General features: G+C 41.0%; 1 protein-coding gene across 3 annotated transcripts; it reads left to right on the top strand.

Annotated features, from left to right (window-relative positions):
• Positions 1–20,301, top strand: PRKAR1A (protein kinase cAMP-dependent type I regulatory subunit alpha). 3 transcript variants are annotated; one of them, XM_050908347.1, is made up of 14 exons: positions 1–60; positions 1,723–1,918; positions 2,672–2,810; positions 4,516–4,579; positions 5,510–5,685; positions 11,101–11,274; positions 11,892–11,983; positions 12,211–12,272; positions 12,796–12,842; positions 13,480–13,638; positions 14,301–14,361; positions 14,644–14,765; positions 15,361–15,442; positions 17,806–20,301. In XM_050908347.1, exons 5-14 carry the CDS (start codon positions 5,512–5,514, stop codon positions 17,976–17,978), a joined length of 1,146 nt encoding a protein of 381 aa, XP_050764304.1. In that variant the 5' UTR covers positions 1–60; positions 1,723–1,918; positions 2,672–2,810; positions 4,516–4,579; positions 5,510–5,511; the 3' UTR covers positions 17,979–20,301. The 3 variants fall into 3 exon arrangements, with proteins under 3 accessions (XP_050764304.1, XP_050764305.1, XP_050764306.1); XM_050908348.1 differs by lacking the exon at positions 1–60 and having other exon boundaries at positions 1,720–1,918; XM_050908349.1 differs by lacking the exons at positions 1–60; positions 1,723–1,918 and having other exon boundaries at positions 2,665–2,810.
• The last annotated feature ends 816 nt before the right edge of the window (positions 20,302–21,117 follow it).

The following is a 21,117-nucleotide window of genomic DNA, read 5'->3' as shown; positions in this document are numbered from 1 at the left end:
TGCTCGCGTTTACTTCCTCGGTGAATGCTGCAGTGCTTCATGCTTGCATGATAATACTGAGTCAGTATCTCTGTGGGGTTTATATGATTGCATGGTGGTAAGCAGAATAGAAAGCTTTGACTTCTTTCCTTCCCAGTGACTATTCTTAACTTCTATTACTGTTGATCACCATGTTGATAAATAGCACCATAAAAATTAGAGTAATAAATTTAGTCTTTGTAAGAACTTCTGGGAAGCTTTGTTAAAAAGCAAACAAATTATCTTCCCACTTGGGATATTTCAGATGCTTTTTACAGACAAATTTATTGGTCTTTTATGAGACCAGGAATACGTATCCTACATGACTTAACGCAGAATGGAGATGAGCCAAATGCTTAAGAATGATGAGGTGGCATTATCACTCAGTTGATGAAGGAATTGCGATGATCTTGAAGAGGCCTGCTGTTTTTAATCATGAACATAGTGCTTTTGACTCCTTATGAGGCTGAAGCCAAAGTGGCTAAATACATAAACCTAACAATAGAGTACTTTAGAAAAATGAGTGGACATACTGGTCCGGTTCTCCAATGTAGTTAGGTAGCCAACTCCTCTTAACTTGCGGGGACCTAAGTATCTCTGGATGCTTTCATCCAGAATCTGCCTAGAAATATCATACTTCAGGCAGTGTTTCTTGGTTTAAAAATGAGAGCAATCAGGCTGCTATAATCCAGGAAGCCCTATCTGCAGCTTTCTGCAAGTCCATGCTGTGACACATGATGATTCGCAGCCCCTGCCTGGGGAGTCATCTCGTCTCGTCCATGCTCAGGCTCTGCCAGTATTTACCAGTCTCAAAAACTGCATGTCCCACCACTGAGGACATGTAGTAGTTACCGTCACTGAAATCACTACTGTGCTAACCCATAGTGCTTGCCATTGGGGTTTGAACTGGGACTGACTACTAGATTTGTATAAAAACCGAATATAATGGTGCTTTAGGACAGCCTCTGCTACAGGATAGGAGATGAAACTGAATTAGAAAAATGGTTCTGTGGAGTTCTTATTAAATGTAACCAGCAACAGCCAGTACAGTTCTCCACCTTACCCCTCTTCATGGTGACTCGCTGGCTGTGTCACGCTGTCTCTTATGCTTGTGTTGGTATATTCTGCTGGCAGCCTGGGCAGCTCTGCTCTGCTCTTCAGCAGCCACAGCCTGAGGCAACAGATTGCTTCATGAGAAACTCTAATGCATAAAATTGTTTGAAATGAAAGTTGTGGGAATAGTGCTGACGGTAATGCAAGTTATTTACTCGGGAATGTTTATTATTTAATTAGACAGTTAAGACCAGGGTCTGACTGTAATTCAGACCAGACCAAATGGAACAAGGCTTTGTTTGTTTTTAACTTCTCTTACGTCTTTAACAGTGTAAGAATTAACACATGAATATGTACGAACACATGCTTACGAGAAGCATGATTTAACTTTCAAAGATAAATCAGTGCTGACTCACGGTGAAGGAGTTGTACACAGTGAACAAGAGGGACCTCAGGTTGGCATCACAAGGCTCCTTTTGAAAGCCTGTTCTGTTCCCTTTATTACACTCCTGCCTTGCCATCCGAACTCTCTGGCTCCAGAGCTGAGGAAAGGATTGCATCAAGAGCGTTCTGTACAACAGTATACTTGTTTTATTCATAATGAGAATGTTGCAGAACAGGTTTTACGTATGGGTTTGATCTTTGTTCCAGATGGGATCTATCCCCAAACAGCACTGGGACTTGTCCAAACAAGGAGGAGTGAGATGTGACAACAGCGGACAGCTTGCAAAAAGAGAAGATAAAAAGCAAAAAAAGAAGTGCATGGGGGGAATGCACACAACTTTTTTCCTAGTGTTCAGAAACTTCTAGTAGTTTTCAGTTACAGAAAGAAATATTCTGTTACCAGGTGAGCAAGTAGACTTGATACTTACTAATACCATACTCTGACAGTATTTCACAAATATTAATGATTCCTTACAAGTCGTATTTTTTGTAAAAGTTCCAGCTTTTGGCTTAGTGTCAGAAAATCCTGGACCCTGGCTTCTAATTAACCCGTAACAGACAGAAGCTATCAAACATTTAAGGAATGTGAATTCAGGGGCTAGCTTTGGTCTGTCGTAAATGCAGATCTAAGATCTACACCTAAGCTGTTATCCTTTCTTTAGTATGAGAACTAGTAAACAAGAAACACCATGGCAGATAGTTCCTGATGCCTTGTCATGTCATTGCAAAAGTACCAGTATCTTCTAATCTCAAAATATACAATAAACTCTAGTTACTGGAATAATTTTGGTTGTATGTTGTGCGGTTCTCCCAAATGAGTTAAGCACTGGTGAATTTTGGTTGAAATGCTCTCACAGCAGTTGTCACATTAAGTCGTAAAACTGCGTTATGCTCTCGGTTATGAGGAGATCAGCAGACGCACGGTTCAGGGTTCATTCTTGCTTTCCCAGTCCTTGAATGGGGTCTGTCTCTCCCTGCCGGCACAGCCGAGTTCTTCGGTGACTTCTTACAGGCTTTAAGCACACAAAGTGACGGGATTCAAAGGGCTCATCTCAGCCATAAAGACATATGAAATAATTCTGCACGCGGATTTTAAAGCGATTATAGTGAAGTCTTTGCCAAACTTGAATACAATTTATTTCCCCTCCTTTAACAGCCTCTGATCCCTTCGCCCGGCAGCTTCAAGGCCGAGGTTCACCAGCACCCGCCATCCGCAGCTGTATCAGTATTTAATTAACGCCTCGCCCGGCAGGCCAGAGCATCTTTCACCGTAAATACCATTTCCCAGGATTTCGGTAAGTCTCGTGCTGTCAATCACTCCGGGCAAGGCCTACACAGCAGAGAGCCAGCCCGGGTTTTCTCCGGGCGCCCCGCGGCGGCCTCCGCTACCGGAGCCGGCGGCTTCCCTCCACCCGGGGAGGCAGCCCGCCCCATCCGCTTCCCCAGCCCGGCCCGCGGTGACCCGGCGGCCCCGGGGCCCGGCCCGCCGCGGGTGCCCGCTCCCCTCAGCGCCCCGGCCGTTCTCTCCCCGCCAGCCTCGCGCGCCTTAAAGGCGCAGGCAGGCTCCCCCCTTCCCCGGGCTGCGAGCGCCCCGTTGGAGCAGCGGCGCTCCGGCGCTGCCCCTTTAAGGTTACCGCGGCGACGGGTCCGGGTGAGAGCGAGGCGCATTGACGTCACGGCGGGCGGTGATTGGCCGGGCTAGTTGGTTTCCGGTGGGAGCCGCCGCCGCTGCTGTCGCCGAGGCCGCGGCCGGGCCGGGACGGGCGGGGGGGGGGGGCGGTGAGGGCCCGGCGGAGCCGCCCGCGCCAGGTGAGCGGCGGCGCCCGGCCCGGCGGGGCAGCCCCTGAGGAGGCGGGGGCGGGGAGGGGAGACCGGGCGGGAAGGGCGCGGAGCGGGAGGCCTGCGGCCTTGGGGGCGGGAGCCGGCCCTGCTGAGGGGAGCGGCCCGGTGCCGGAGCTGGCAGCTCCCGGGCCTGCTGGGAGGGGGGGTTGGGGCAGTGTCCCCTTATCCTGCCTTGGCTGAAGGCCCCGTGTCCGAGGGGGCAGAGAGGCCGCGCCGCCTGGGGCCCCCGCGGGCTTGTCGGGCCGCGCCGGGCGTCGCCTCCAGGCGCTGGGCACGGAGGCGTTCAGGCGCTGAAAGAATCCCCCGGCCCGACATAGGGCTGGGGGGTTTGTACCCCACCCCGGGAACGCCGTGTCGTTAACTTTCGCCTTGGGGCTGCCTGCCTGCCCGCCCGTCCGCACCGCTGGGCCGTGGTGGTGGTGGCGCCTTCGGGGAGCGACGAGCGGCCCCGGCCCTGCGGTGAGGGGGCGGGCTTGGCTTGGCAGGGCAGCCCCGGGGCGGGCAGGCCGGGCCCAGGCGGTTCGTGGCAGTCTGAGTGCAGCCGTGTGTTAGGGGGCTCTGGAAAACTTCGGGTTCGCAATAGGCAGGGAAAAAAACCTTGTAAAAATGCTGGCGTTTTCATTATTTCTTTGGTATTTTCTGTATTGGTCTTGCTCTTCTCATGAGCAGCCGTGGCCCGTGTCCGCTGTCTATCAGCAGCGCGATGCTTTTTCCATAGATTGTAATTTGTAGGCTGTCATGGAGCCACCGAGTTTCTCTGGGGCTGTTAATTAGTACTGACCTTCACTGTGTGAGTTGTCAAAACAAAAGAAGTAACTGGAGAACTTTAAGGCACTTTTTCAGGCCGTGTGAAGTCCGTACTTGGTGTTTATGCAACACATAATACGTCTGTCCGTGCATACTTATGCAGGGATTAACTGTGACAAGAATGAAACCTGTTTGAAGTGTTAGCAATTTCATATTAACTCTAGTCCTCCTGTAATCTCCAGTAGCATAATTCAACGGGGCACAGTCTTACATTGCCTATGTGGCCTCTGTTTCTCAATCTGCTGCCTCAGTAGGATAAAATGCATAACATGCCTGCACCGCTTGGCTTTTCAGTGACTTTGTCATTTCTCAAAATTATTTTGTCTGAATCCATTTTTTCCCTTTCAAAAGCTGATCCTGGGATCAACATACCTTACTGCATATTCATAAGCTGTTGCCACTGCCCCTGTAGCAGGTAACTTTCTTTATATTTCATCAAAAACGCCCTGAGAAATTCTTTCCTATTTCTTTAGCTGTCTCAGTGTTAATTGCTTTATGAAAAAAATGACATGAAGTGTTTTTATATATATGTAAAAATATATTTTAAAATGGTTCTATAACCTGAAAGGGGGGAAAAAATCCTGCTTAAGAACATTTTTGAAAGTGTTACAGCTGACACTATAATTTTAACGTCTCTTGAAAACCTGGCATCGTAACAGATGTGTTTAAAGATGTACTCTGGATGGTTTACAGTTGAAGAAATATTTTTGGGATTGCAGTGTATCCACGGAGATAGTTATGAAGTATGAACCAGTTTAAACTGGAGAGTAGCTTTTTAGGAGTAACGCCCCTAATTCCATAAATTCCATTAACGGGGACTCTGCCTTGGCATTTGGCGAGCTGGCTTTGGCTTCGACCTTAACATGTTTCGCTTCCTAATACTTTTCATACTGGCCTCTCAGATTCCCAGCGTCCACCCACCTATCTCCTGGTCATCATCCCCATGACTCCATACAGACCATACCGCTCTGTGAAGTGAGCCTCCAATCCTATGAAATAGTAGGTTTAATCAGCAGAAAGTTTAGGTGGAAGCTTCCCTGACTTTGAGTGCTCACAGGGCTTGAGTTGTTGAAGCTTTCCCAGCTCAATCAAATGCTTTTCCTTTTGTGCCTGTGACTATAGAGCACCCAGATTTTTTATTTCTTTCCAGGTACTAAATAGCTTTTTCTTTCACAGTTTAGCTTAGTTACTAGTCTTACAGATAAAGGTAGTTTTATGCTGTGATATCAGTAAGATGATAGGGCAGCATAACTTTCTTCTAGGCAGCATAACGTCCCTGACTGTATCAGGCAGCAGCATTTTCATTTCCACTAGTTATTTAACCTTGTCTTTCTCTTATCTTCAGCAATGGCAGCTTCTAGCAGCAGCAGCGAGGAGGAGCGTAGTCTTCGGGAATGTGAGCTTTATGTCCAAAAACACAACATCCAGCAACTTCTGAAGGATTGCATTGTACAGTTATGCACAGTGAGACCTGAAAGACCCATGGGATTCCTCAGAGAATACTTTGAAAGATTGGAGAAGGTAAAAATACATAGCGGGAGGGAAGGAGAGTGGGACAACCTAAATTTACATCATCTCTTTGTGATTTAGAGGCTGAGCTTCAGATTTGACCAGTGTTCGTATTGGCCATTTGAAATTGGAACTGATGCTTTTGGAAAACGAATCTTATTTTCCAGTAGTTTATGCCAGTTGATCACGGTGTAAAAGCACCTCTGTCATAACAAAGCACGTAGGGCAGAACATAAGCTGACGAGGAGGCTTGCCTAGCTGGGATGCAGATGTAATCCCAATCTAATGCTTACTCATAGAAGCTAATAGGTAGCATACATGATTGTGTCTGTAGTTAGATGATAACCGTGGCGTTTGACCTTGGTTAGACACTGGCGATAGGCATTTGGTTTCTTATATTGAGACAAAAGGTGTACAATAATTCAGGTACAGCACAGAAGTAGTCGGCCAGTGGTAGTTATCCGGGCCTAGTTGAAGTCAAACAGAAGTATTTGCATTCCAGATCTCTAGGAGAGCAAGCCTGTTTCTGCCTTCTCTTGGGAGTTTGGTGCTGGTGTTCTGCTTTGTTGTTCCTCTTGTGTTTGTCCTCAAGGTCTCTTTGGTGTTCTTGTTGTTGTTGGTGTTGGAAGCATTCTGGGATCTTTGAAATGGAAAGCGTTTTGTCATCTTGGTGCTTATATTTGAAACAGTGATTTCACGTTCTTTTGAACTGTTCATTTTATATATTGCTATCTAAGCAGATAGGAAAAGAAGCTGCTATGAAAATGGGAAGTTTTAAAGGCTAATGCAGAGGAAAGGTTAGATACAATTACTCTATTCAGAATACACAATTAGTAAAGAATGTAGCTGTGACCTAGGCAGTCGTTTGCAGGTGCTGCTTTCAGTACTTGTTGTATATGGGAGTTATATCTTTTTTCTTTTTTTATTCTAGCTAGCTGCTAATTGCTGATGTAAAGAAGAAAGAAATTAACACAGAGATCATAAATATGTATAGTGGAAATTGTCTTTTAATGGAAGTATTCGGGGTAGATAGTAGAAAAGGACCAAAATGGTGCAAACTAACTTATAGCTCACAATGTATTTGAGGAACATTTTGCTTATTAAATGAACAAGAACTCTATAATATGTCTGACATTCTTTTTTTTTGTGTAGTTGCATCTTGAGTACATTCTCTTTCAGAGAGAATACCAGCAGCAAACCAGGTAGTAATCAGGTTCTTAAAAATCCATTGTCCCTCCCTGTTACCATGCCTCCTTCCCCACCTTGGATTCTTGAGTTTCTAGGTACTGATAGATTGATAATTTTTAAAACATCGCCACAAGTGTTGATACACAAAACTTTACAAAGTAAACTGCATTACTGCACTTAGAATAAATTGTAAACCAATCCATATGTAGGGATATAAAATAGGAATATTTGGATGCTTTTGTGTAGTGGACTTATGGTCAACATGCAGTATTTAAGATTAAAGGAAACTTAATTTGTTTTTAGCAAGACAACAAGTCTAGCTCTGAACTTAATTGCATGTATTCTGGAGTTGAGTAACTACTGATGATTTTATTCTGGTGCAAATAGGCTGTGTATGTACTCGGTCAGCCTACAAGGAAGCTGAAAATAAAACTGGTTAGGTAATGTTTTTTCCCCTTAAATTACTCCTACAATTTTGGTCAGGGCCTCTTATGAGTTGTGTTGGCATGGGTTATACATGCCCACTAGTGCAGCTATAGCTACAAGTGAAACCGTAGCATTTTTCTTCTTGCCTTTGTGAATTTAAAAATTGCTACAGCTTTCTCTAAGTAATTTCACCATCCAGTCTAATGGGTTGGTCTTAGTTTAACCAGGTAACACGGTACCTTAATAGCTATCAAGTAACAGAACAGTGAACATCCTGTGCTATGTTAGCAAACTCCTCTGACATCCGTGTCTGGAAAGCACAAATGCTAAGTACTATTATTAACCAGCTCTAACCTGGTACTTAGCTCTGGTAGAGCAAAAATGTTTGAAACGGAATCTGCTTCACCTTCCAGAAGTAATGTCTGTTACATCTTTAATAAAGCAGAGCAACTTTTCAATGTACTTTCTAAATCTGTTCGTCTGTTAAACTGGATGAAATTGAGGTTGAGATACAGGTTTGGATTTTTTTTTTTAAGATTGAATTTTGAAGGAACACCATTTAAAACTGAAGCGAGGTTGCTATTTTCTCTCTTGTTATCCTGACAAGTCATCTCTTCCACAGTGCGCAAACACAGAGCTGATTCACTGTCATGTTATTAAAATACGTTGAAGACATTTAAACATGCTTTTGAATTTATGTTCAGAAACATTAAAATTAACTGCCTCTGAGATGTGGTAGCTACTATAGGAATTCAGATGTCCTCTTCTGAGTTATGAAAGCTGTTACATGAATCTAATAACTACACATTGATTGTATAAATGTTTATATTTTATCTGTTTGTAGTGTACTAAGGCCTCTTGTTTTTGCTGTGCAAACATGTCTGGTAACACCAATGCATACTAAAAGCTAATAGCTATCCAGTGCTGTGCTTGGCTGTGTAATGTAGTTCGAGCTATGGAAATTTAATGTAGAGATCGTTATTACAGCTTGCCAGATGAATCTTGGATATTGGACATGGCTGTCCACTGGAATAAGTGCATGTTTGAAATACTGTGTGTAGTGCAGTTATGTGCATGTTAGGCTTTATAGAAAGCTGGCATTATGAAGTGCGATTGACATCTAGTCACTGTACCTGTTCCCCACCACCTGCCTTGCCTCCACAGGTACATACCTGAATGTTTTCCTATTTTTCTAAGTGTTTCTTTTGCAAAACGTGGTAGTTAAGAAGGATATACTATGCAGTTGTGAATTTATGGCAGAGCTTTTAACACTGCTTTTTTAGCTTCTGAGTGTTTGTTTTTTTTAAAATATGTGGAGAGCTGATACAAATTAAATACTAATTAGCCAGAAGAAGTTGAGACTGTTTCTGGTATAATGACAATTACCAGATGCCAGACTATACCGTGTAAAACATAATTCTGAAATTGTGAAGGTCTTCTCCAGTAACTGATAGACTTAAATATGAGTATGTGAAGTCTCATCACTAATGTTTCTTACTTGTAATAATTTAAATGGACTTAATAACTATTTCTTATTTGTTACGAAAAATAAAATTTACAGTTAGTAGTCACTGACACTGAAAACTTTGAACTGCTTCATCAGTTGAAAGACCAGGATCAACACTTGGATGGAATAAATAGGCTAACTTTATTACTAAACCTTTTTAAAATCCTGGTAATGGTTATACTGATCAGTACAGAGCAAAATGAATGCCTTTGTCTATTATGTGTTTAATTTGAGGAGCTTCTAAACCTGAACAAATACATCTTCTCACTCATAAACACTGGCTAAATTCTAAGGTAACTGAGAATAACAACTGCCACTCTTTCTTCAGGTCCTAGTGTAATTTTTCTCTGACCTAGTGGTGTAATATGTGGTTTAATATCAGAAATTATAAAAGGTGTATTTTAAAAAGATGAATACATGAAAAGCTACTGCTATGAAGACAATGAGATTTTAGCATGTCACTTACTCCATGGCACAGTGTTGTCTTGCAATGTGTAATGTGAATATATGGAGATTTGTCTCGTTCAGGGATAATCTCCCTCTTGATGAGTGTGTGTATACAGACTATTTAGAATAGCTGGTATATTTTAAGTTAATGTATTATCTTACCCACCTGTAACTTGTTTCTATGTCCATGCCCTACCTTAACATACTTCTTTTTAATATAGTAATGTTAAATCTCAGATCAGACAGAAGTTACCAGTTGTATTTTTTCTGTTGGTGGAGTTTCCTTGTTCTGTGAGTGGGCCATTACCCTGGTGAGTCTCTTGTTGAACAGCATTTTGATACACAGCTCCCTTGCTAAATGCTGCTGAAGTGCTTCTATCTCTGAAAGTTACAGGGTCTCAATATTTTATATTTTATGTGATACTGGAAAAAATACAGCAGCTGGTGTTCACTCATTTAAAAAATGTCAGTTTTTTTAATGGGTTAAGTATTCTGTATATGAACAAACAGAATGTTTCTGTGGTTGGTGGTGTTGCCCACTTTGTAGAGAGGCAGTTTAAACTGAACACTTACTACTGCTCAAGCTATTTTTAACTTCATCTCAGTTGAGACTTGTTTCTCTAAAATCAGAAGATAGAAACAAGGTTTTAAATATGTTTTGCTCCCGTAATTTTGAAATGTAGCACTATTTTATCAATAGGCAAAAAGCAGGAAGCGAAATGTAATTCGATGGATCAGTGCTTGCTCTTTGGCTATCCGAGAGGTGTAAAATGTAAACTCACTGTAATGGTTATCTGATGTCCCTTTCCTCAAAGCGGTGGTGTTATACATAGCCTCTGTGCACCTCCGGAGTGGAGCGTGGCAGCCAAGCAGCAAGCTGCCCAGCTGGGCAGGGGACAGTTTGATCAAGGACACTGGGACAAACCCAGCTTTTAAAAGTGCCAGGAGCTCTCAGAGAACAGATAACTCCTTGTTCTTTTAAGGCATGTCCCAAAACCCTGTTTCCTTAACGCTGGGAAAGTCATTTGAACTGTTATGATGCAAATGCTCTGGCTCCAAGGTTGGCTTTTTTGTTTTGTTTTTAATCTAATTTTAGTTAAGGTGAATCTTCTGGTACATAGAAGAATCAAATTTCTGTGTGTCAAGTTAGTTAGACTTCATTTTATCGTGAGTACGCTAGTCTTTTACAATATCACTGCAACACAGCACAACAGGTAACTGAGGGAAATAAGGAAAATGTGTAATGTCGTGCAAAGTTGACAAATCTGTGGTTTGCAGAAAAAACCCTACTGTTTGGCCTCTAGCATCCTTCCTCCAGCTCTTTTGTAAGCGGTGTTCATATTTCTTTCTCCTAAAATAACTGTTGGTTATTGAGTATCAAGTTGGTCCATGACTTGACCTTGTTTCAAAAGCTTCTCACGTAACATGGATTTCTGAGGAATTGCTCTTCTGTCTTTCAGATCAAAAAAGGCTTAACACCTCGCAGCTGAGGGAAAGAACTGCTGGGTTTACAGTTGGGAAAATGTCTTTAGCATTTGCAGAATGTCTTCGTCGCCTGTTGAATACACTAGTGGAAAGTAGAATCAACTTGTTTATACTTCTTAATTTATTTAAACTATTAGTGTTGCTTATTAAAATAAACACCATTGTGATATGAATGTTATGAATGAAAGGCATATCTACCATCTATTTCGAAAGGCTTTTGATCTTGGTTGCTGTAGTCTCCTGTTTGCCTTAATGTGGGAGTAATAGTACACAGGAAGCTCCCTTGCATTGGCGGACTAAATTGGAATATGATACATAACGACTTTTTTCTTTACTGGATTATGTGACACAAACATGTCTTCCTTCCTGTTTAGGAGGAAACAAAACAGTTGTTGAATCAACAGAAGTCTGGTTCTCGCTCAGACTCACGGGAGGATGAAATCTCTCCTCCTCCTCCTCTGAACCCTGTGGTTAAGGGTCGAAGAAGGCGTGGGGCCATCAGTGCAGAAGTCTATACAGAAGAGGATGCTGCATCTTATGTTAGAAAGGTGCTCTGCCTTTTAAATGTTGCTGAAAATTGCATCTACAATCCGAGAGTTTATCTAAGACCACCTTCTATCCAGTGTATTAAATAACATGAAGCTCCTGTAGCCTAAGCCTTGTGATAACTGTAAAAAGCAGACCTGTGTGTATAGCTGTTTAACTGGAGGTTAGAATGCAATTAAACCGTTTATGCATAACTTAGACCTGTTCCCTTTGAAGTAATATATATTTAGATGTACATATATTTATATATTATATATATAAACAAAGTGCTTCCAGTTATTTGACAGCTGCAACAATGTTACAGTAAGCCTAATGGCAGAGCAGACTTGCTGCTATTCGTAGGAAAACGCAAGTTGAACAGATACTTGTACTCTTGCAAAAAAACCTTACAAACTTAGCATGGAATGATGCTTTTACAGTTGCATAAAATAATACAAGATTTTACTTACCTTCTGCACAAACTGGCTGTAAACATTGACTATATTTGGTTTTAGAACTATAGTGCTTGAAAGAAACTGGAAAAACTCAGCCAGTGTTTTTAAATAATTTATTTACCCTGGGGAATGCAGAAATTTTTCTTGAAAAAATTAATCGGTTACTTTTTCTGATTATATCTTAGGTTATTCCAAAAGATTATAAGACTATGGCTGCTTTGGCAAAAGCTATAGAGAAGAATGTGCTGTTTGCCCATCTTGATGATAATGAAAGAAGGTAGGAACAAATCTTTGTAGTCTTAAAGAAGGTTTTCTAAAGTGCCGACTTCAGAAGAGCTAAATGTGTCATAACGTACAAAGCTGCACAGCCTCTTTGCAATGATCAGTGTAACCATACAGAGGCTATAGGAAAAGTATTGATGGGTTGGAGGTACAGATGTATGAATGCATGCATGTGTGGCAGTTGTCCAAGCAATTGTCTAATTTTGATATCCTTTTCTTCAGTGACATCTTTGATGCAATGTTCCCTGTCACTTACATTGCAGGAGAGACTGTCATACAGCAAGGCAAGTGACAATGTTTACATTGATGAGTAAGTTGGAGATGGTCAGCAGACTCTGGCCTAGTGCTCTTGTTAGTTTTTTGGGGTTTTTTTGAAAATAAAAACATTGTCTGGATGCAGTGACCCTTTCTTGCTATGTTATCTGAAGCACAGCTCATGTTAAAGTGAGGAGTGGAGCAATTGTAGGAAGATGTGGGTTTGTTGCATATGTTTATCTATTGAAAAGATTGTAATTTGATGTAGAACACGTTATGTCAGTTTATGGATCCGGTATGCCTTTCCAGTAATCCTGGAAATGCTGGTGATCTCCCGCATGCCAGTAGATGTCCTCTTTCACAGGACTGAGAGGAGTGCGAAATCGGCAAAATGTGAAATTTCACCCTGCAAGCTGGGCAAAAATTTGCCTCTGCCAATATTATTAGATTCTAAACATCAAAGTTGGCAGAGATGCCAGTTCTGTGAAATGTGAATGTTTGCATAGCTTTACTCTTTTTAGTGTGTATTCAAATTTTTTTTTTCTTCTTCAGGTGATGAAGGTGATAACTTCTATGTTGTTGATCAAGGAGAAATGGATGTAAGCATTATTGGTAGTTTATTAATGATATGTTCATTCCTAGCAGAAGAATAGTCTGATATTTGTAGGCCTCTTCTACAGGTCATTCCTTTAGCAGCTTTTCTAATAATAAGTTCTTACTTGTAGAAGCTTATTTTGCTTTGGAGCCTCTTTGCTCCGTAACGGCTCAGTCTGGCTGTACAGACCATGAGTTGTGTTGAGTTTCCAAGTGAGTGATTCAGACATTAACACAGTACTAATGCTTTACAAGTGCAGGGTGGAGTCTAGCTGAAGTGTGGGACAGGCTTTAAGAATGATCAGGCTTTTTATTTTCCAGTCCAACTAATCCATAGCTTTCTCTGACAGAGACTTTGTTGAGATTTTATTTCCTGTCAAAAGGTCTCAGGAGTCTACATGTGTAGTCTGTGCATGTGGTGTAGAAGAGAGTCCCTTTGTCGATGGAAGTAAAAATTGTGGCTGGGAATGGGGTTGGCTGTGAAGTGTTCATGAAACCCTGAAATATTCGACTCTGACTGTACAGACGTGAGAATTTCCCGTTACTGCAAAGCAAATACAGGGTAGCGGGAGCTTCGTGTTGTCTCTGACCAGCTCACGAGACACCGTGGGCTTTGGCTGACCACCATGCACTGCCTTTCAGGTTTATGTGAACAGCGAGTGGGCAACCAGCGTTGGTGAGGGTGGAAGCTTTGGAGAACTTGCCCTTATATATGGAACTCCCCGCGCTGCAACTGTCAAAGCAAAGACGAATGTGAAGTTGTGGGGCATTGATAGAGATAGCTATAGAAGGATCCTGATGGCAAGTATTTTTCTGGCTGATGTGTGGCTTATGCCATTGACTCAAGTAGCTGTGTGTATAACCTGGAATTATGCTTTTGGTTTTACTATTCGCTCAACTTATACTGGTCATTTGACCTTCTGTCTGTGCCTGTCATTTGTTCAAAATCCTACTATCTCTTTTGTAATCAGAAAGCTGATCGCTCAGCATATGTTTATCAGGCACGAGGCCATGGGGAATCTTGCATTAGTGAACAAAGCAATACCAATGCAGTATTAAACTGGACTAAAAATGTAATACCTACTGGTTCACTTGTCAGATGCCTTGATACGGCTGTGCATTTAGCTTGCTATTTGTAAGTAGTGTGTGTGAAAAACAGTTTCCATGAACTTGAGCAGGTGTTGTGAATTTTGGTAAGGTTATACAATTAGAATGCATTTAAGAAACATTAAGGCTGCAATAAATGCTAAGTACTTTATGAAGGTTGCTGAACTCTGAAGTATTACTGAAATAATTAAACTTGAAAATACTTAATCTTGTGAGTTTGGGGTCTGTGAGACAGGATGCGGTATGTCTGGTTAAATTTATTTTTGTCTTGAGTTTTATTTGAAGCTTCATGTAAAACATGAAGTAGAAAGAAAACTTCGTGTGCTTGGGGTTTGTTTTTTTTTTTTTTTTTGTAGGGGAGTACTTTGAGAAAGAGAAAGATGTATGAGGAATTCCTTAGTAAAGTATCTATATTGGGTAAGTGAGAAGACTTCTGTTCTGAAGTGGAATAAGTTGCCGTATTGTAATAAAGCTGTTACCCAGCGTTATTATGATTACAGGCTACTGTGGTAATCTGTTAAAACTGACTCCAAAGCCTGTACTGCTTTTCTGCATCATTCCAAAATAATTCTAATTCAAGTCTTGATATCTGATGCACAAATGTAGCTGGAAATAGGTTGACCTTTGTATAAAGACAGAGCAAAAAGTATAATTTGTGCCTTGAAAAGATACTCTGTTAATGAACTATTAACTCTACAGAATCTCTGGACAAGTGGGAGCGTCTCACGGTAGCTGATGCATTGGAACCGGTACAGTTTGAGGATGGGCAAAAGATTGTGGTCCAGGGAGAGCCAGGAGATGAGTTCTTCATTATCTTGGAGGTAAGTAAGGTCAAAATTAAAAGCTCAGAGCTTTACTTCTTTTTTAACATGGCTTATTCTGCCCCTAAATAGACACTTGGAGAAAAACGAAATGTAAGAATGTACTTGTAGAGAATTCCTAAAGAAATATAATCTTGCAGGACATGCAGAAGTTTATATGTAGTTTTGCTATTTTTACAAATGGTACTTCCAGGAAAAAAGTAACAAGTTTCTGGCTGAAACCAGTTTATGTTTTTTAGAGGAGTAGAGACCCATTCTAGATAGGTAGTAATGTCTTGCTAGTGGCATCGTCTTCTGTCTGGCTTGGGGTTTTTTTTGCTAGTCATACTGTAACATTCTTAGTGTTATGAGGAAAAACAGTAAGAAATCAGTGCTGTGGATATGTAAATACCCAAGACATTTTATGCTTAGAGAGGAGGGAGGACCAGCTGTTTTTATAGAGCAGTCTGGTGAACTATGTGAGGACTGTGAAGTGGATTTTTAAGACTGAGACATCATAACAGTTATTTCTGCAAAGCAGCTGATTCCTTGTGGAATTCAATGTTTCAAGTGATGCTGGAAATTCCTATTGTTTAATTGCTGTGATTTATTAAAGGGCACAGCTGCAGTGTTACAGCGTCGATCAGAAAATGAAGAATTTGTTGAAGTGGGCAGACTGGCACCTTCTGATTATTTTGGTGAGTTACGTAGTGACAACTGTGATTACATACACCACTGTCACCATTTTACCTGTGCTGTGTTGATGACTGCTGTGGATGATCGTGATGGGATGGATTTGCTTAATTACTGTTTTGGCTAACTTATGGTTTTACTCAATGTCAGGTGAGTATCAGAGTCACTTGGCATTCAGGTGTGCACGCATAGCACAGAAATACGATCGTTCTAGAGTACTTTAATTTACAAGAGGCCTGGTGGTGATTTGGTCTGACCTCCCTACTCTGAGCAGAGCTAACTTTAAAATTGCATCATGTTGCTCAGGGCTGTGTCCGGTCGAGTCTTTTGTGTCTCCAGGGATGGAGATCCCACAACGTCTCTGGGCAGTTTCTTTCACTGTTTAACCAGCCTTGCTGTGAATAATTTTTTTTCTTTATGCTTGACAAGAATTTCCTGTTCTGCAACTTGTTGCTTTCTCTCTGCCTTTCACTGTGCAGAAAGCAGTCTAGTTTTGTCTCTATAATCACTCATTATGTAGCTGAAGACAGCAATAAGATTCCCTTCCTTAGCCTTCTTTTCTCCAGGTCAGACTAACCCAGCTCTTTCAGCATCTTTTTGTACATCCTGTGCTGCAGTCCCCTAACCATCTGGGTGGCTCTGCTGGACTTGCTCTGCTTTGTCAGCATCTTGTACTGGGGACCCCGAAACTGTGTGGTACTCTGGATGTAGTCTCCCAAGTGCAGATCAGGGTCTTTTCTCCTTCTGTTGAAGGTGATCTTATTCAGCTAAAAGTTACATGGTATCTAAGTTGCTTTGGCTTGAGAAAACTTATGTATGCTGCAAAGAAAAAGGCTAAGATCCTATTATAAATACCTGCTTGTGAAGACTTTGAAATAATCTTCACATGGAACTAATCACTTGTCTAGTGCATGTTGATTTATTTTGGATCACAGATAAGGACTGGATATGTATGCTCACAGAGCATTCTTGGAGTATAATGTAACAGTATATAACAAGGTATTCCTGGTGTCCTTATTTTGGGTTCAGAAGAAAAGTGGCTTGCAGTTCTGAAACAAAGCAAGCAACCTGTTCAGAACCTACGATTTAATGTTTAAATACTTCCCCCTCTCTCTCTCAAAAAAAAAAAAGCCTACCTTTTTTCTCATGGTTAAGGTAGGTCCTCCCTCCTTATTACTCTTTCTAAGCAGTCCTCTTGCTAAAGCCTTCTGGTTGTCCAGTTTTTCAGCTTTGTAGATGACGTAATCAACAAATACTCTGTTGCAAGGCCTGAAGTGGGATGTACTCAAGAGTGCAGTAATGGTACTGGATCTGACCAAAGGTCTGCTTAGCTCAGTATCTAGTACTAGATTTTTGTTCTATATATGTCATTTCGGTCTCTTCTAATATTTCCCTTGATGTGTACTCTTGAGTTTCCCACTTGTAAACTAAATGTTATCTCTACCATTGTGTTCAGGTGCTGCAGACCTGTCCCTCAGGGGCTTAACCCTCCCTTAGAACTTACTTATTGTTTTGCAAGCCTGTGTTTTGGAGGCTAGTGAGTTCAAGAGTTTTAATTGGGCACAGAGGAAAAGTTTTTCTCATTTCTTTTGAACATGCCTTCTGATAATGCGGGCAAATTTATTCTCCGAGGAGCACTGAGTTCTTTCCTCAGTCCTGAACATGGAGATAAGCAGCCCAACTTCTTAAAAACAAACAAACCCAGAAGCTGATGCTGTGGTTTCTTTCACTCTTGTTGCTAGGAATGTTAGGGGTAGCTGTTGTCACCAATGGAAAGAGGGGCTTGTTGAAAACTTCATTTCCAAATATGTTGTTTAGCAGTTGTAACAGTTATTTGAAACAAAGCTTTTGGCATGTTTGTGCGTAACTTATGAGATGGGAATCCCAGACTTCAAGATACTCATCTTCCACAGCCCCATGGCCAAGTCAGATTCTTGATTCTGGCTAGCTGTGTGTCAAAGGCTTCTGTCTTGCGCTGGTCGTCTTGTCCTGAGTTTCCTAGAAATACCAGAATTGAACAGTAGCATACCTTATGTATTAGAAAAATAACTACTTGTTGACTAGGAAAATTATGTGGTTAATTGAGACATGACCTTTTCTTAAATAGAACCAGTGTTGAAAATTCTTTAGGCCTTCTTCAGAGAGACTTGAATGCAGACAGGCTTTTTAATAAAAAGAATTTTCCTTAGTTCATCAAGTAGTCTTTTTACACTGCTTCACAATTGCTTCTGATGTAACTGTATAAATACCTGCTCTGATCAGTGTTAAAACCTGAATTACCTTCTAACAGGCTAATTTCTTTGGCTTTTTGATTTTTGATTTTGATTTGTTGATTTTTAACACTGTTCGCACTTTCCTGTTGCCCTAGGTGAAATAGCTCTGTTGATGAACCGTCCCCGTGCTGCCACAGTTGTTGCTCGTGGCCTGTTGAAATGTGTAAAGCTTGATCGACCCCGATTTGAACGTGTCCTGGGTCCGTGCTCGGATATCCTCAAGCGAAACATCCAGCAGTACAACAGTTTTGTATCGCTGTCTGTCTGAAACCTTCCTCCCTATCCAAAACATGCTTCACGAATGCAGACTGCTTTATTACCCTTGTGCAGAGCCACATTGCCACTGGCATTTGCAGCTTCCTGTCTGTTTAAAAAAAGAAAAAAAAAAAAATACTGCTTATCATGGCACTGTTTTTAATTTAGAGCATATTAGTTTTGTGCTCTCTGTCCCATTAAATTAATAGAAAAAGTTCTATGGAGATGTTTGCTCTTACGGCTTCTCTCTGTGCAACAGTGTCCAACTCAGGCAAACGCAGCCTTGCTTCAGCGAGGGAGAGATCTCCTGGCACCATGCCAATTGCCATAGAGTAAGGAGGTGACAGCAGAGGGGGGGAAAAATTCTTTTAAAGGTGTTTCTCAAATTGTTGGACAGATTTTTAAGGCTGTGGTCATAATCTGCTGTATTTCTTTTCAAATGAGAACTGCCCTTGTAATTGAGCTTCTTGGGGCTTGGGGTTTTCTTTTTTTAATTTTCTGGGTACTGTAATCCTGGGTTCAGTCGTGAGGCATCAGCTGCTAAGAAAGCCACAGTTGGAATTTAACAGTATAATTGTTCCTGTGTCTGCTGGTTTAAGATTGCTTAGTTATGTTTTCGTCAAGTGTAAATCAAAGCTTTCAAGGTTGATAGTTCTGGTGAACTACTGCAGTTGTTACTTAATTTGCTGACTTGCTGCAACTGATTTTCTTTTTCTTGTTCTTTCTTCAGCGATAGATATGCCATTTAAAACTCTTCCTGTTCAAAGTGGCAAGAACCAAATGTTACATGAAATGCCTGACTTTGGTCTCTAGTACATAGATTGGTGTAAGAATGGTGCAGCTGTCCAGCTGTTAGTAATGTTCAAGTACTTAGATTGGTGTAGAAATTGGAAGCAAACATTTTATTTTCCCTGTGACTCTTGCTTGCTTTGTATTCCTCAGTTGACTTTTTTAAAACAAGATATCAGTTCAGGTGACCCTTTGTTACCAGGGAAAATAAATGTTGAGTATTTATGGCCAGCATCAGTTGCAGGTGGCAAGATTGCTGGTCTATATAGATGCCATTATTCTTGGTAGAGAATGTGAGGCAGAAAAAGTGAATGTTTTAACTTTCCTGCAACACTCAGTTATTTTAAGTTTTTAAATCAGTCAATTCATAATTTTTAAAATGGTTAATTATAATCTAGTTTAAATACAAAAGGTGCATTCTCTTTCCTTGCTTATGGAATTTACATGATACGTTTCATACTCACTCTTTTTTTCCAAGTTCAACATGTTGCAGAGTCTTAAATGTATTTCAGTATTTACCAGCTTTGTGTTCCATTATTCTGTGCGCACCAATACTTCCCAAAAGTTTTTACTGAATTCCACGGTTCAATAATGGTAGGCAATTTTTAAGGTTTCCTTTAAACTGTAATTTATATAAAGTAGTGTAGGTTTGTATTTGGGAGTGACAGCAAGCAGTTTTGCATTTGTTGTGCAACTACTTCTAACGATGGAGCCTTCATTTTATTTCCTTTCTGAGTTGATATGGATTCAAATTCAACAGACTTTCTCCCAGGCATGTAGATAATCAGAAAGAGTCTGCTAATGGATGCAAAATAATACTGAGGGTATCAAGCCTTTACAAAAGGTTTCAGGGTGTTTCTGAACCTGAAATCCCAATAATGGGATTTAAACGCTTGTGGTTTGAGTTCTCTATTCAGAAGATGTTGAGTAGAGGATTTCTGCCAGAGTCCTTAAGGAGTAAGCAAATGCTACCTTTTTGGTTCTTTTTTTTGTGTTTTTTTTAAACCTGTTTTCTTAAGTTTTGACTCTATCCAGGTTTTTTCTTCATATGTGTTTCTTGTGTTATATTAAAGCACCAAAACCTGTAAACTAGTTAGAGCTCCACAAAAAAATGCACATTTTTTTTATATAAGGCTTTCTAATCAAGTTTCACTACTGCATCTTTTTAGCTTGCTGTTTACTCCCTTTTGTAGTTTTACCTACAAGATTTTAAGATAAATCAGCTAAGTCTGAGTTAAATATTAATCACAGTTATAGCTTTACCTTTGTGTGCAATTTAAATATGTTTGAAACCACAATTGGCATAGTTTTGCCTTAGCTAACATTCAGGGCTTTAGAAGTAATTTTTTGCTAGTCCACCTTTAGCGAATTTATGAAGTCTATTGCCCTAGAAAGCTATAGTCAACCAGAGGACCATTTTTGTATTGTTACCTGACTATATAAGTCTGATTTACTGTATGTGCTAATATATTATATTATATTCCTTTTGTTATAGATTGTCCTAATGGCAGGTAAAGCAATAAAATGATTTAAATTCTTAAATGCAATCAGTGTCTTTTTTTTTTTCTTTTTTCCCCTCCCTCCCCATCCCTATATTGTGTTTTCCTTTGGCCTTAGAGGATACATTAATAATGAGATGGCAGAAGCCTAAGAAGCTTAATGGATTAGCTTTGTGTTAACTCTGAAGGCTTGAGTTCAACTCCTAGCTAACAGCACAACTGAACCTTCGCATCCGGAGCCTGCCGGAGAGCTTGGGCTCCACGAGCCAACCTGTGCCTGTGACCCAGGAGCTTCCCTGGAGTTCTGGCACTGGGTGCACATGACTGCTTTTGAAGTGCGAAGGTACCTGCGTCTTGCTTGAGTGTCTCTTGCAACTCATGCTGCTTTGATCTCTTGTTAAGGTTGTTAATTCCTGGCCCAGCCACTATTATTGGAGCTCATAAGCTTCTGTAAGTTGTCTGCTCCCATCTATGCGTACCCTTAATGAAAGTTTTGGACACGTGATGATTAATTATGAATGAGTTGTGGTGGATAGACAGTGAGAAATAGAAGAGGGGGATTTTCACACTGTGATGAAGTAGGGAAAGTTTGAGAAGTGGTGACCTGAAGCAGCTCAGACAGGACATGTTTTGCACCCAGCTCTGAGAAAGCTATCACCCGACTTTGAAGATACATTAAAAAGCTACCACGTAAGGGAGAATAAAATTAAGAAGAAAGCAACCTTGCAACCCCTGTTAGTGTACCAACCATTTAAATATCTGTGGGTTTGTTTCCTTCATCTGGCCCTCCCGTTCCCCCATTCCCTTGACCAAAAAAAGGCTGAAAACTTTTTTATTACCTAAAATGAAACTTTAAAACTTCCA

This window comes from Gymnogyps californianus, chromosome 19, assembly GCF_018139145.2.
Source record: "Gymnogyps californianus isolate 813 chromosome 19, ASM1813914v2, whole genome shotgun sequence".
Classification (NCBI taxonomy): domain Eukaryota; kingdom Metazoa; phylum Chordata; class Aves; order Accipitriformes; family Cathartidae; genus Gymnogyps; species Gymnogyps californianus.
Note: the sequence above shows the minus strand (reverse complement) of the source record. Positions and strands in the feature narration are given on the sequence as shown.

Coding starts and splice junctions, on each gene's coding strand:
- PRKAR1A (XM_050908347.1), top strand. CDS start 5,512: ATGGCAGCTTCTAGCAGCAGCAGCGAGGAGGAGCGTAGTCTTCGGGAA. Junction 11,275..11,891: donor CTGCATCTTATGTTAGAAAG/GTGCTCTGCCTT, acceptor ATTATATCTTAG/GTTATTCCAAAAGATTATAA. Junction 15,443..17,805: donor GGCACCTTCTGATTATTTTG/GTGAGTTACGTA, acceptor CTGTTGCCCTAG/GTGAAATAGCTCTGTTGATG.